The 14645-nt window shown below is 31.7% G+C and overlaps 2 protein-coding genes across 2 annotated transcripts; one reads left to right on the plus strand and one right to left on the minus strand.

The window, feature by feature from the left end:
• The first annotated feature begins 7553 nt into the window (after window positions 1-7553).
• LOC145582062 (uncharacterized) lies at window positions 7554-10248 on the plus strand. Its single transcript, XM_081639094.1, has 5 exons — window positions 7554-8681; window positions 8761-8880; window positions 9392-9529; window positions 9652-9840; window positions 9928-10248. Exons 1-5 carry the CDS (start codon window positions 8580-8582, stop codon window positions 10144-10146), a joined length of 768 nt encoding a protein of 255 aa, XP_081495220.1. The 5' UTR covers window positions 7554-8579; the 3' UTR covers window positions 10147-10248.
• A 1070-nt stretch (window positions 10249-11318) lies between these two features.
• Window positions 11319-13174, minus strand: LOC145582063 (protein FAR1-RELATED SEQUENCE 5-like). Its single transcript, XM_081639095.1, has 2 exons — window positions 12688-13174; window positions 11319-12551 (listed from the first exon to the last, which is right to left on the minus strand). The coding sequence occupies exons 1-2, from the start codon at window positions 13168-13170 to the stop codon at window positions 11352-11354; spliced, it is 1683 nt and encodes a 560-aa protein (XP_081495221.1). The 5' UTR covers window positions 13171-13174; the 3' UTR covers window positions 11319-11351.
• Between the last annotated feature and the right edge of the window lie 1471 nt (window positions 13175-14645).

The following is a 14645-nucleotide window of genomic DNA, read 5'->3' on the forward strand; positions in this document are numbered from 1 at the left end:
TTGTTTAATTGAAATTATATATATTAATAACGAATATTTGTTTTTAAATTTAAAAAAAAAAAAAAAAAAAAAAAAAAAAAAAAAAAAAAAGAAGAGAGAGATAGACCATCTATTTGTTTTTAAACAAGAGACCACTTTTGATGAAGTAGTCTGTTTGGCTAAAGAGACCTTTTAGTTAGAGACCACAACGAAAATGGCCTCTTTGGTTATTTTGAGATGATCTCTTTGGACAATTTTATAGTAGTGAGTGTATGGTCTTGTTTAGTCTCGAGCCGAATCCGCATGCCAAGCCGAGATTTAACCGAGCTGAATTGAAAAAGTTCATGAGCAAGCTTGGATCATTAACAGCCCTAGTTCAAAACTTCAACTCATCTACTTTAAAATATATCAATAAACAAAATGGAAAAAAAACATTATTATTATTATTATTATTATTATCATCATCATATTTATCATTATTATTATTATTATTATTATTATTATTATTATTATCATCATCATATTTATCATTATTATTATTATTATTATTATCATTATTATATCTCAAAAACATACAAAATTATACAACCTATAGAAAATTAGTGAGTAGTCGAAATACAATCTGGACCCCCTACTCCTCTATCTATAGAAGAGCTGATCCTAGTAAAGATATGAGCTGTAGCACGCGCCTGAATGTCATGAGTTTTCGAGTACTTCTAGATCCATGCAACAGCCTCCTTTTCTAACTTCCCAAGAGAAGAGAAAAGAGAAAGGAAAGAAGTCATATCCAATTGCTCGAAAACTGGATTCGTACTTGACCCACTTTCGATTGGCCGCATCAGTCACTACCCGTCCAGGAACAAAGTCAGAAAGCCCACACTTTGTCAATGGAGAAGACCCTGTCAAGTCAACACAGACATCGCGACCACGATCCCATGAATAAAGTAACACATCTGCAGGTCTAAGGGCCCCGTCATTCCCTCTAGATAACCCAATGTCCACCTCCTTTCTCGCTGAAATCCCTGACTAATAGCAAACATCAACAAGGGTATCTCGAAAAACATTATGCCGATATTTAATGCCCACAATACCAGCACAAGACACCGCGTGATCATCGGAAATATTCCCAGCAAAAACCCTTGAACAAGCAGAGCACGACGTCGTGATAGAGAACAATGGAACACCCAACTGGTAGCACAACACACAGCGATAAGTCTTGCCGTTTATCGTCTGACTCAACCCTGAAGTAGGGACCGCCCGAAGCCAAGCAGAGGTGTGATCTATTATTATTATTATTATTATTATTATTATTATTATTATTATAACTCGTATTATTATTATATTGTCCAATGATCACCTCTATTATAAACCTGGTTTTAAAAAAAAGTTTGTATAAACATTGTACTCCGTGATTCCACTACTTAGTTTATAAAATTGTAAAAGGTTTACTTTATACTCTATGTCATTATTACTATTTGTTGTACCGTAGTAGGCAAAAGTCTATACTCTAGGAGTCTAGTAACTTGTCTCGTTAAAGATCACTTTTCTAATTTTTTATACTCCATATACTCCAAAATCTCTTTATTTCCTTTTCCAACAATCTAATTCTCTACATTCACCAAAGCAAGATGGTGTTTGTATATGCTTTACACAACACCCTGGAGATTCAGACGGTGGTTTTTCCCCTTATTGTTGAGGAGGGGTTTTCCACATAAAAATCATGTGTGTTGTTTTTATTGTTCCGTATTTTATTATTTTTCACAATATTGTGTTTTTCTATTGCTCCGTCCCCAGCAAGTGGAAACTCTGTCAATCCTTCATTTACGTGATTTGGGTGTAATAAGACTACGACTCTACGCACTACGACGTCTATGAGTATTGTTTATTTGTTTACTTCTACAAATATGGCTTGACAATTTACTACTCCATGTTATTTTCCTTACCCTTTAAAAAAAAAATTAAAAATTCACATATTTTTGGTAATTTTTAATCGCTACATTGGTATTTTTAATGTACTATTACACATAGTATATTTTATACTACTAGAGTATGGGTTGTTTTAGTACTACTAGTAGTATATTTATAATCATTATCGGTAACAGTGGTACAATATTTTATGACAATTTATATACTTATTTGTACTCTTTTGTCTTATATTTGCTATTTACTTGCCATGTAAGTAGCAGCCATGCACTAATAATCAAACTATATTTCTAATTTTAAAAACCTTGTTGCTACCAATTTGGGAAATAGGACCAGCTGGTTTGCACTTTTTTTTAACAAAAATCTTTTCCTAGAACAACAGTCCATGGGCCATAGTTATCTAGGCCCAAATCTTAAGGGGTTTTTATCGATAGATTTATCACAAGGCTCCAAATCAGGCCTTTTATCCAAAACATCCAAGTATTTGACTTTTTAAAGGAACAATCTTTTCTTTTACAATAGCCAAATCAAACTTATCCTTAGCAGTAGGATCCAAATTCTCTTTTGACATGTTACCCACATTCTGATACTTAACACCATGCACACGAACTAAAGCAAATGTTCCTAAAAGAAAATACTAAAGCAAATGTTTGACTATTTTTTATTAACATGGAACACCATACCACATGTAAAATATAGATTTTTTTTTTATTTTATTAATTTTTTATGCGGTAACACATGCGGGGGTACCCTAGGAATGGGGGATAAGGATCAAAACGTCCAACACTTGGGGGGAGATGGAGGGACAAACCATCCCTCCATTTCCTATGTCCTCAAACATAGATTTTATTATAGAGATGATACACATACAACTTATACAAGTACAGTTTTTATTATTATTTTAACGGTAAACTACGGGAATTCGAGGAGAGACCCCACCCTATCACAGGAAAGGGGGTTATGAGGAATCGAACCTCCAACACTTGGGGGGGGGGGAGATGGAGGGACTCTCATTCCTCGATACACATACAAGTATACAACCATTGTACGTGAGCCAACATACACCACTAATTAAATATTGCAAACTCACCAATTATCCTTTTATACAACAAGGGAACCCTACTAAATTCCTAAATTTTTCTCCAGGTATACTCAAATAGTTTTCGTAGAAGAAATATAGTCTTAGGAAAATTGCATACAAAAATTAAGCTTAAACCGGACCCAAAACTAAAATTTCCGACTAGGCACGGATGTGCGTGGTCGCGTACTTTGTTAGCATATTATAGGCTATAGATACTTATCATGAAGTAGAAAAAAAAAAAGAAAGAAAAATTGGAGGGAAAATTTTCAACTCGTGGATAACACGTGTCATCAATGGTTTCGCTTTTACTATTAAGTTACTGATGTTCTTCAAAATTCTTCTTCATAAATGAAAAAAACTATCAATATCAGAATATTTATCTCCAATAAACACTCACGCATAGATGAAGATTGAAAATATTCCTCGATCTACATAATAAATATAACATTTGAGTTCATTGAAATTGGGGTTCATATGAATCCGAATTCAATTTTCATCCTAAAACAATTTACACGCTAATTTGTTAGAGATATGAGATATTCAACAGTATTGAAAAATATATATGTGATATATTTTCCATATTGATATTAGGAGAATAATATATTTAGAATTATTTATGTTAAGATATTATTTAGTGAATATATCGTTAAAATATATAGTTATAATAGTATATCTTTTTTTTAAAAAATGTTTCTTATCTTATGATCTTAGGTTTTGTATAAATATTCTACCTATTGATGAATTATTAATTAAGCCATTCTCTTATCTCTTTCCCTAAATTTGGTATGGTATAAAAAGTAAGTTAGATTCTGGGAGCACTCACAAAATTTAATTTTCCACCAATTGGTGTGTTAGATAATAAAACCCACCAGTGGGATTCTACTTCTGTTTTCAAATATAGTGCCTTTGAGATATCTCTTTGATATTGTTGTTGATTGAAAAATCATGCAATAGTTTTATTACTATTTCTGATATTCGTGAGCCAAATTGGAGAAGAACCCTTATTTTTTTAGTAACCTGTTTGATCCAAAAATAACGGAGATAAAATTAATTTTCATTAGAAATTCAATATAACAATTAATAATTAATATTAATTACAATGAAAATTTAAACATTATGAAACAATATTCCAAACTTATGTCATGAAGTATTGATTTAGAAATGTGATTCAACTAATAAAGTATAAATGAACAATGACCTATATTATTTATTTAATTTGGCACTAGCGTGATTTTTTTTAGAATTTAAAAAAAAAAAAAAAGTACTATAAGATTCTTTTCAAAAAATAAAGCTAATCAACAATTATATATATGGTCAACTTAATAATAGAAGTCTAAATGCCTTTTAATATTTGACAAAAGATTGCCAAACTTATATTACAAATCTTACAATATGCCAATTTAAAAAATATGCCTTCAATAATAAATAGAGTTATTATAGTTAATTACTTATTATCATAAATTGTATTCCATATACTGATACTATCCTAAAAGGGATATTAATTAATATTTCACTAAAAATAAAAAATGTTAATTTAAATTTTAAAATTTAACTTTCGAAAAGTAAATAATATAAGTAATACTGCATTAAATTTACATACAAATAAAAGAAATTAATTTTTTGAGTTTAATTTAGTTGAAAATAAAAGTATTATTGAATAACATGTATTATCATATATAGGGTAATTAAAAAAAATAAGTAAGAGTATCATTAAAAACATATAAATTAAGGAATTAAATCAAAAACAAAATTATGAATGAATTTAAGAGAGAATAATAGAGGAGAGAAGAAATAAGAAATTAGAAAAGTGTGAGAGGAGGAGAAGAGAGAAAATATTGAGGAGAGAGAATAATATTGGTCTGTTATTGGTTGGAGCACATAGTTTTACATACATCATGGTGCGTGTTAAAATTTGTCAACAATTAAAGGAGTCAAAGCAACAAAAGCCCACTAATATTCCCCATTGAAAATGAAGTTCAGCAGCAAGAATTGAAGAATAAGAGAGAAATAATAATTTCCTTCCAGTTCTCACGCAAGATATGACGAAAATTCCCATTTTTAACGCCAAAAATCACGCACAAAAGATTATCATCTTGGAGAGCGAGTAAGATTCAGACTACAATTATATGAGGAAGGGAGAAGCGGAAGAGCAAGGGGGTATTAGCGAAGAGTACCGAACGGAGCACGACAACAATCGTTGTGCAGACCAGTGATAATTTTGATGGTTTATCATACTTAGGTGTTGTTCTCTTTATTTATGTGACTAGCTAATTTCATTTTCTAGGGCTTAGATGAAACCTATTAGTGTGGTTTTCTAATTTAATTGTTTGAGAATAATTATTATTGGTTTTATGATTACATGACTTTATAAGATTAATAAGTGATTCTAGTAGAACTATCTATTGACTTAATTAGTTATCTTTACGTACTTTGTTCTTGCAGTCCAAGTGTGATGTTATGGAATGCTGTTTCATGTTTGAGATTGAATAATTGAATAATTTATTATTTAGCTAGATAAATTATGTCACCTATTTAATTGCAATTATCTTTATTTGTGAATTTATCCCGGCAGCTCGGCTAGTAGTTAAGGGTGCTCAATAAAACCAATATATTTCTCTCTGTTTAAATTGTTACTCATATTAATTAATTTTTCTTAAATGAACCTGGTCCACAATAACATTATTGTGGACCAAAGTTGTCACGTGACTTTACTCAGCTGGCTGAGTTTACTCTCCTCTCTGCCTCTCCTCTCCTCTCCTTTCCTATTTTCTTACATATTAATTGCTCCAAATTACCAATTTAATTCTTTCCTTTATTTTGCCAATTACTCTGACATTTTCTCTCTCTTCCCTTCTTCCATTTTCTCTCTCCTCAGCTCGAGCTCATCAATGGCGAGAACCAGAGGAGGTGGTACATTTCAACGAAAACGCGGCCTCCGTTCTTCTGCTACAAAAGTCGACGAACCACAACCTTCAGGTAATCTTCGTTTATTTCTTTTTTACTGCAATATTTAGTTGATTAATTGTTGTTTTCTTTAACTGAAATTATTTGGATCAATTTTGTATGAATTTTCGTTCAATTTTGATTGTTTTTTGTTTTGTGATTCAATTTTATTGATAATGTGTTGTTGTCGATGATTATTTGTGTTAATTTGAACTGGTTATTTGTTGTTTTTCTCTAATTTCAACTATTTGTATGAATTTTTGTTTTAATTTTGTTTTGTGGTGAAGATCTAGGGTTTTGCTATTTTCGATTTTTATTTTCTTTCAATTTTATTGTTTCCTGTTTTTCATTCAATTTTATTGTTAATGTGTTGTTCTCGATTAATATTTGTGTAAATTTGAGTTGATTAATTATTGTTTTTGTTTAATTGAACTATTGTTAATGTGTTGTTCTCGATCTAGTTTTTTGTGAGGTTTGAATGTAATTTTGATAGCAATATGTTTCATGTATGATTTGTTAATTGTGCTTTATATAATAATTATAAAAATTGTTAAAGGTTACTATAATATACATTTTGATTTCTTTTGTATACAAATGTTGTCAAAGGATTGAAGAAGAAAACTAGAGCTAAAAAGAAAAAGAATGGTCCTGAACAAGATGTTTCCAGAGAGCTTCATGAGCATCAGGCAACTGGTTCACCTTCATCTCGGCAAAAGAGAACTCGAGAAGATGAACCTGAATCTAGCGTTCGCGCTACTGCTCTTGTACGTGTTAAGAGGCAAAGGACAAGAACAAATGCAGTTGAAGCTGGTGGTGATGTACCTATGTAAGTAACTTTGTTTACTTTGTAGTGTTCTGAAAAAATTAGATTCAACGTGCATGTTTGTGTGACTTTGCGTTATTATTTCTATTTTGCAGATTGCGACCATTTAAAACTAAATGTAGGCCTTTGCAATTGGTTGACTTGATGTCTAACTTTACTGATGCTCAAAAACTTTCTGTGAATGAAATCGGCTTTGGAGGGTTGTTATCATTGAAATTGAAAAGGAATCCTACTAGTATGTATAGGTGGCTAATTGACTGTTTTGACTATGGTAGCTGCATGTTTTCAATAGACAATAGTAAGGAGTTTGTGGTCACTGAATATGATGTTTATGACGTATTTTGCCTTCCTTTGAACCCTAATAATGTTGAGGAGATACCTCGATCTGCTAATAAAAGTAATCCTGACTTTGTTTTCAAACATAATTGGAGGTTGAATTTTGGGTTGGCAGATGAAAATGACCAAATTCCACTTAATTTGTTAGAGGATAGGATACCTACTTTAGATCAAGGTGGTGATGAGTTTAAGCAACTCTTTGTTATGCATGCAGTATCCTCTTTTCTGGCTCCTACTTCTAACCGAACTGCTGATCTTAGGATTGCTAAGGCAATTGATGATGTTGAACAAATTAAAAATTTGAATTGGTGTAAATATGTTCTTGAAAAACTGTGTGAAGGTGTTAAAAGTTACCAAAAAGGAGAAATTCAAAACTGTTGTGGTTGTATTTTGATGTTGGAGATTATTTACTTTCATAGGTTGAGATTTAGGAATGTTGAATTAAGTACTTCTTTACCCTTAATTCAACATTGGAATGATGAGTTGATTAGGGACAGAATTAAGAAGGAAAAGTTGTCGAAAAGTTTTGGTTCAGGGATTTTGCTCTGTGATGTGTATCCTGTTAGTCGTAAGCTGAATTTACAGGATGCTCCCGTATGTACTACAGCAGGAAGTGTGGGAAATGTTGAACATGTTAGGGAGGGTAATGATGGTACAATACAGTTTAATCTCCCACCAGGTTCTATGTCAGATCAGGAGATTCATTCATCTGCTATTGATGTAAGGAATTTCTGACTTTTATTCCTTTTTTTTTTTTTTTGAATTATTGGATTTGATTTCAATATTTATACATGATTTTTTTAATCTCTTTGCAGCCTGTTCATGAACAATTTTTGTTCATGAAAAGAGATATGAATGTGATATCTTGTTTTTACAATGACAAGATAAAGGAGATTCTTCTTTCACGCCACAATGAGATTCAAAATGCTACCGGTGTTAATGATTCTCAGGATGATCGTTTTTTTTTGGATCCTCAAGTTCAATCTGTGATTGATGAGATCTCTGAACTTGCTATTTGGGTGACAAAAATGCCCGAGGTGTTGGATCAAGTTTCTGCATTTGAGCAAAACAAGACAAATGAAGGGAGGGAGGAAATTAGGGAGGAAAATAGGGGAACTTTACCTGTGATTGGCTTTGAAAATATTATTACAAATGGAGGGTCCAGGTGTTCGATTTCTTTAAATTGGAAATCTGATGAAAGGCTTATTGTTATTTCACACTTTTTGAAGTCAAATAACAAGGAAATGAAGCTATTGGATCCATTAGTCTTAGAGATTGTTGACTATTGCATTATCAATGATTCTTATTTGCCTCCTAAGTAAGTAAGCTTTTACTTGATTACATTGTTTTTCTTTTATTTTTTTATTTTTTTATGAAACACTTTTTTAATTCTTATTTTATATTCTTTGACACAGTGAACTATTGGTATGCTTTCATGAAAATCATTTGATTCAAAGGCAAGAGTTTTACACATTAGGAGAGCCTTCTGAAATCATGAGCAGTAGTATTTTGGATTGCTGGGCGTTGCTTCTCAATGAAAATCAGAAATTTGTTAAGGATGGACCTCGAAAATTGTACTTTGGTTCTTCAATTAGTGTGAGTTTTTTTATTATTTCAATGTTTATACATGTGTTTACTTTTCACTTATTTTTGTATTTGTTTAAATGTTATGAAGGTTACAATAGTAGAAGCTGCCTGCAGTGATGACAATTCACAACTAGTGGACAATGTATATCAAGAATTGGAGGAGTGGATGAAAATAGCTCATGATTTTGATTTGTCAGAAGTGGAGCTGGTAATACTTTCTTTTTTTGATGCTATGATAATATAGTTCCTTTTTTTTATGTTGTAGTTACCTTTATTTAAATGAGAGTGCATATTGTAAAATACTCTTAGAAAGTCTACATTATAAATTTTTTGTGACCTTAATTATCAGTTGATAAAGGGTGCCATTTTTAGTTTGACATTTTCAGAATGAATGAATGGTTTTGAATTGAAGAGTATCAGTGGGTGCCATCACTGGCATACTTTATGACTTTCAGATATATTCTCTATGAATAGAAGGGGACGATTTTAGAAATGCACTTATCCAACTCTTCGCCCTTTAGCTATTGATTTGATTTTGGCTGATCTTGTAAACAGTTGCAAGCTTGGTTTGTGACCTTAATTATGTGTGTTTTGGTATGTATTAACTCCTATATGTAACACTTAACTACTCAAAGAACCTGTGTACAGAAAAATAATTTCAAATAAGAGAATTTGAGGGAAGAAAAATAATTTTGCTAATTATGATATCTTTGTTGCAGATATTTTTACCTTGTCTAAGTGGCAATCATTATTGCTTATTTGTGGTGAATTTGACTCAAGGAAAAATTCAGTTTATTGATAATCTGAATTATGATGAGAATGGTCGTAACTTCTTCAAAAAGTTATCTAGTCTCTTGGTATTACTTTCTCACTCTTCCATATTTTTACTATATTCTTGTCTAAAGGTTTTTACAGTGAGTTTTAGTAATTAGGATTTGGACAAATGTGACTGTGATCTGATTATATGATTTTTTGGTAGTGTGATATGATCAGTACCTTCTTTGATCAAAGACTTACTCAATCTGGAGCTATGGTTGACTATGCTTTGGAGTTTCCTACTTTGAATTGGAGATCTAGCAAAGATAATTCAGATTCTGGTGTTTATACTATGATGAGTATGCTTTTATTCAATGGAGCTGATGAGTTTAAATGTGAAATTTTAAAAACAGTTATGATTCTATTCCTTTTAACTTATTTCTTTTATTTCTTTTAATTAATATCACAATATCTTATATCGATTATATATTTTTTTTAGGCTTCAAATAGGAAGATTCTCCGGGTTCAAATTGCTGCATCTTTACTGTTATCTGATATGAATGAAGCTAGATCAAATGTAATTGGTAAGGTGGCTGAATTCAAACCTGATAGGCAGCATCTTTCAAAAGAGGTTGAAGAAAGAAGGAAGAAAGAGATTGAGCAGAGGAAGAATAAGAAGAAGCAGACTGTAGACAAGAAGCAGAAAGGAAAGGCTTAACATTGTGAAACTAATTTTTAAACTTAGTTGTTATCATAATTTTTTAAACTAAGCAAAGTACTTTGAAGAATGTATAGCTAATTAGTATTCATTCAACTTTTGTGTAGGTTATTGAATGAAGAATGGAAAAATATTCATTTTGTGTAAACAAGCTTTTGCCAATATATTATGAAAATGGTATATTGTTTGTTTAATTCAATTATTAAAGATCTCTGTTATCTTATGTCACTATATGTTAAAATAAAGTCACTATATTATTTATAAGGTCATTGTTTGGTTCAAAAAGGTCACATTTACCATAGATCACTATATGTTAAAATAAAGTCACTATATCATTTATAAGGTCTTTAGTTGGTTTAATATGTCACTTCATTACCATAGGTCACTATATGTTAAAATAAAACCACTATATTATTTACAAGGTCTTTGTTTGGTAATAAAAGGCTACTTCCTTTTCAATATTTTATAGTGTCAAAGGTATAAGGACTATGTTTTAAATTAATGGTAATTATCATAGGTCACTATATGTTAAAATAAAGTCACTATTTTATTAATAAGGTTACTATTCTAAATATAAAGGTAACTAAGTCAAAATTATGGACTATGTTAACTAATGGTAATAAACTAACAATATATATAAGGGTATTATATAAAGATTACTATATTAAAATAAAGATCACTATATTGTAAAAAAAGATTACTATTCCAAGAAGTATATACCTCAAAATTAAAGGTTACTATGTTAATCATAAAAGATACTATATTATAATAATCAGTATTTAAGATTTAAGCATTTCAATTTCTTGATTTGTTATATGTTGATCACAGGAAACATTGAAACAGCTTTAACAACTAAAAGGAGCCTTCTGTGTAGGACCACAAACTACCAATTAACAACAAGTTTAGAGAAAAAAGGTTTGTGTATAAGGTATTACAGTACTCATGTGCTTTATTCCTTGTTTCTTTGAAAAGCAATAATTACAATTAAGATCAAATCAAAAGACATAATACTATAACAAAGGACACTATGTCAATCATAAAAGACACTATATCATAAAAAAAGACACTATATCTTAAAAAAAAGAAACTATATAAGTATTTAAAAGATATAAAGTTTCCAAGAATGAAATTACAAATAAAAGGTAACCATGTAATAATTCAGGTTACTATGATAAAAAATATTAATATTTGGTGTCTTAAAACTATCAAAGCATATACTTATTATTAAAATTTGGTGTTTTGGCACCAAATTCTCTATGTTTCCTCCTCTTCCCCTTTTTCATGTAGTCATAGCTTCCTGGAATCCTTTTATTTGATTGGCCTCCTTTAGTTTTTGCACGATCTGGGTCTAGTACTTGAACCACATTAGACGAAGTTGCTTCTGAATTTTCTTCTACACCTGTAGTGTTCTCAGAATGGTTGTCAGTTGACTTCATAGCAGAAATAATCTCATCAATTGCACTTGAATCTTTTGCATAGCTTTCTTCTAACACTTTCCTTGCTTTTTCAAACTTGTGGCTCTGAAGGATTAAACTATAATACTTCCTCACCATGTGTAGCCGCCAGGGTGTGAAGTTGTTTAATGTCCCCTTCTTCCTTTGCTCTGCCTCAATACTCTCCCAAACTTTATCCTTAGCCACTTTAGTCCACCTGATAGATATGTATTGCTCTAGGATTTTTTCAACAGAATGCATGTGTAAGATTCTAAGGCTATGGAAGCATAACCAACCTGACTCTTCAAAATTCTTGCATGGACATTGAATTGTTTGGTTAACAGGATCATAAGTTACTGCTTGAGTTGTGCCATCTCTGCCTTCAAGGTACACTTGGTAAACCATTTTGTCTCCATTAATGAATAGCAGTTTAGTTTGTGATCCAATGGCTAGGTTGAATTCTTCTTCAAAGTCCCTGAATAATGTATGTGTATAAACCTCAGCAGCATGTTTTAGTAAGGCAGACATTGGATAGCTTGAAGTAGGAATTGATTTTATGCTATTGAACTCATAAAAATCCTCATTCCTTCTCCAAGTCTTCACTGTGTTCTGAAATATGTTGTAGAATTCTGTCAAACTTGTTTTCTTGTTTGCTTTGAATCCCACTGCATGATTTGTGCTCTCACTTCTCTGTGATGACAAGATTCCCGCGGAGAAAAAGTCCTTACTTAGAGCTGTTGACCACTTGTGCTTCAGTGAGTATAACCTTTTGAACCAACTATTGTTTTTCAGTTTGTACTTTGTCATCATTGAATCCCAACATACTTCAAACTGAGCTTCATTAATACAACCACTCAAACATTTCATGAAAGCAGCTTTGAATGTATCATCACTCTTCAAAACTCCAAATCTTGTTACAGCATTTTGAATCAAGTGCCATAGACATAATCTATGTCTAGTATTTGGAAATACCTGCACATTTTTATACAGTTACTAGAGTTTTAAAAATGGTTACTGCATTTAAAATAGAGGTAACTAAATATAATTTCAGTACAAACATATTTATATGTAGTGGTATTCAAAAAGTTCCTTCAAAATTAGAAATTACCTTTGGTATTGCTTTTGCCATGGCTGCATCTTGGTCCGTAAACAGTGAGACAGGACATTTACCACCCATTGCCTTTTTGAAGGTCTCAAATAGCCACACAAATGAATCCGTGGTCTCATCACCAATAAAAGAACAAGCAAACATAGTGTTCTTCCAGTGGTTATTTATTCCTACAAAGGGTGCGCAAATGAGGTTGTAACGATTCGTCCTATAAGTGGTGTCAAATACAGTGACATCCCCATATATTTTGTAATCTTCAAGCATCATGGAATCCCTCCAAAACAAGTTACAAACCCTTCCTTCTGTATCCAACCTTACTCTGAAAAAGAAGTTAGGGTCCTCAGAATAAGCTTCTTGTAATTTATCACAAACTACTTGAGAATCTCCTCCTTCAATAGCCTTTATTTTCAGTTTATAACAATAATTCATGTGGTCTTTCACTGTATGACCAATAGCATCTTCTCCTCCAGCTTCATTTGACATGTAATTAAAGGATTCCACAGGTCTTAGTCCAGATTCTTGCATGGCCTCAATTGCTTGCCCTTTAATTCCAGTCATTGCACGCTCTGAACGGTGGAAATGATTCCATTGTGGTCTAGTGAGTGGATGATTGTGCACCAACACATGCTGAACTATCTCAAATTGCCCCTCCTCATTCAATTTTGCTATTATCAAAGCATTACAGTTTGTCCTTGTTATTGGAACTCTCCTACTTTGTCTTGTTTTTTTTTTAACTGAAGAACTCTCTTCTGTCAAGAGTTCTTCTGGAATTTTTTCCTTCTTTTTACCAGAATTTCTTAGTCCGGCTGCAGAACATACAAAGAACTTTTTGGTGATGATATCTTTAGTTCCAACTTTGCTTGTTTGTTTTGCTTTTCTAACACTAAAACCAACAGCAGCAGCATGTTGACAATACAATTCATGTATTTCCGCAAGTGTTGCTCGAGTTTCTCCTACTAACCAACCACTAATCTCATCGTTATTACTTGCACCTGGTATTTTTTAAAAAAATAGATCACTATACTATCACTAAAGGGAACTATGCTACTTAAAAGTGGCTTTGCATGTCAGAAAAGCTTTAACAAGCATCATATAATTACCATGTATTTGTTTTAAAAAAATAGATGACTATACTATCATTAAAGGCAACTATGTTACTTAAAAGTGAGTTTGCATGTCTATAAACCTGTAATTTTCAATCAACATAAATTACGCATAATCGCATAATTCACAGTTGCATAATCGCATAATTCACAGTTGCATAATCGCATTGCATAATCGCTTAATTCACATTATCAAATTAACAAAATACCTAAACGCCTAATTTAATTTTCCAAACAAACAATTGCATAATCGCAATTCAAATTATCACATTCTAAAATTAATTGCATATAAATATATCGTATAATACCTTGAGATTGCATTAGAGGTTGATTTTCCTCATGAACTTCATTCTCATCCTCAGCTTCAATAATAGTTTGCTCTTCATCTTCAACAGCTTCGTTCAGATCGAAATCGATGACATTGATATCAAAGTTTTCTATAGTGTCCTGTATACTTTGATTTAGATCCATTTCAATTGATTTTATAGAAGAATTCTCCATAAATTTTGAAGAAATTGATTGATTAGTCTGAAAATAAACCCTAGAATTGAGTAGAAGTAGAAGGAGAGAAATGAAAATTGAAGCTCTGGGAAAGTTGTTAATGGCGTCGAAAATAAGGCTTGGGAAATAAGTTAGTAGGCTGTGGCAGAAGAGATATTAGTAAGCTTGGGAAACAAGTCAGAGGGCTGGGCTGGGTTTTGTGGCAATTGGCACGTGAGACCATAAGGTCCACAATAAATTTATTGTGGACCAGGTCCACCCAAGAATTTTTGCATATTAATAGAGGTGGATTCAATTGTCCTAAAGTCCCTCCTTATTTGATTGTTCTCTAATTTTATTATTTCCGTCAACCTT

The sequence above is a fragment of the Chenopodium album genome, chromosome 15 (assembly GCF_948465745.1).
Source record: "Chenopodium album chromosome 15, dcCheAlbu1.1, whole genome shotgun sequence".
NCBI classification, from domain to species: Eukaryota; Viridiplantae; Streptophyta; class Magnoliopsida; order Caryophyllales; family Amaranthaceae; genus Chenopodium; species Chenopodium album.

Excerpts from the sequence above, each read along its gene's own strand:
- LOC145582062 (XM_081639094.1), top strand. The coding sequence starts at position 8,580 with ATGAGCAGTAGTATTTTGGATTGCTGGGCGTTGCTTCTCAATGAAAAT. Across the intron at positions 8,682-8,760 it reads ACTTTGGTTCTTCAATTAGT|GTTACAATAGTAGAAGCTGC; the intron begins GTGAGTTTTTTT and ends AATGTTATGAAG. Across the intron at positions 8,881-9,391 it reads ATTTGTCAGAAGTGGAGCTG|ATATTTTTACCTTGTCTAAG; the intron begins GTAATACTTTCT and ends TCTTTGTTGCAG.
- LOC145582063 (XM_081639095.1), bottom strand. The coding sequence starts at position 13,170 with ATGTCAAATGAAGCTGGAGGAGAAGATGCTATTGGTCATACAGTGAAA. Across the intron at positions 12,552-12,687 it reads TGGCAAAAGCAATACCAAAG|GTATTTCCAAATACTAGACA; the intron begins GTAATTTCTAAT and ends AAAAATGTGCAG.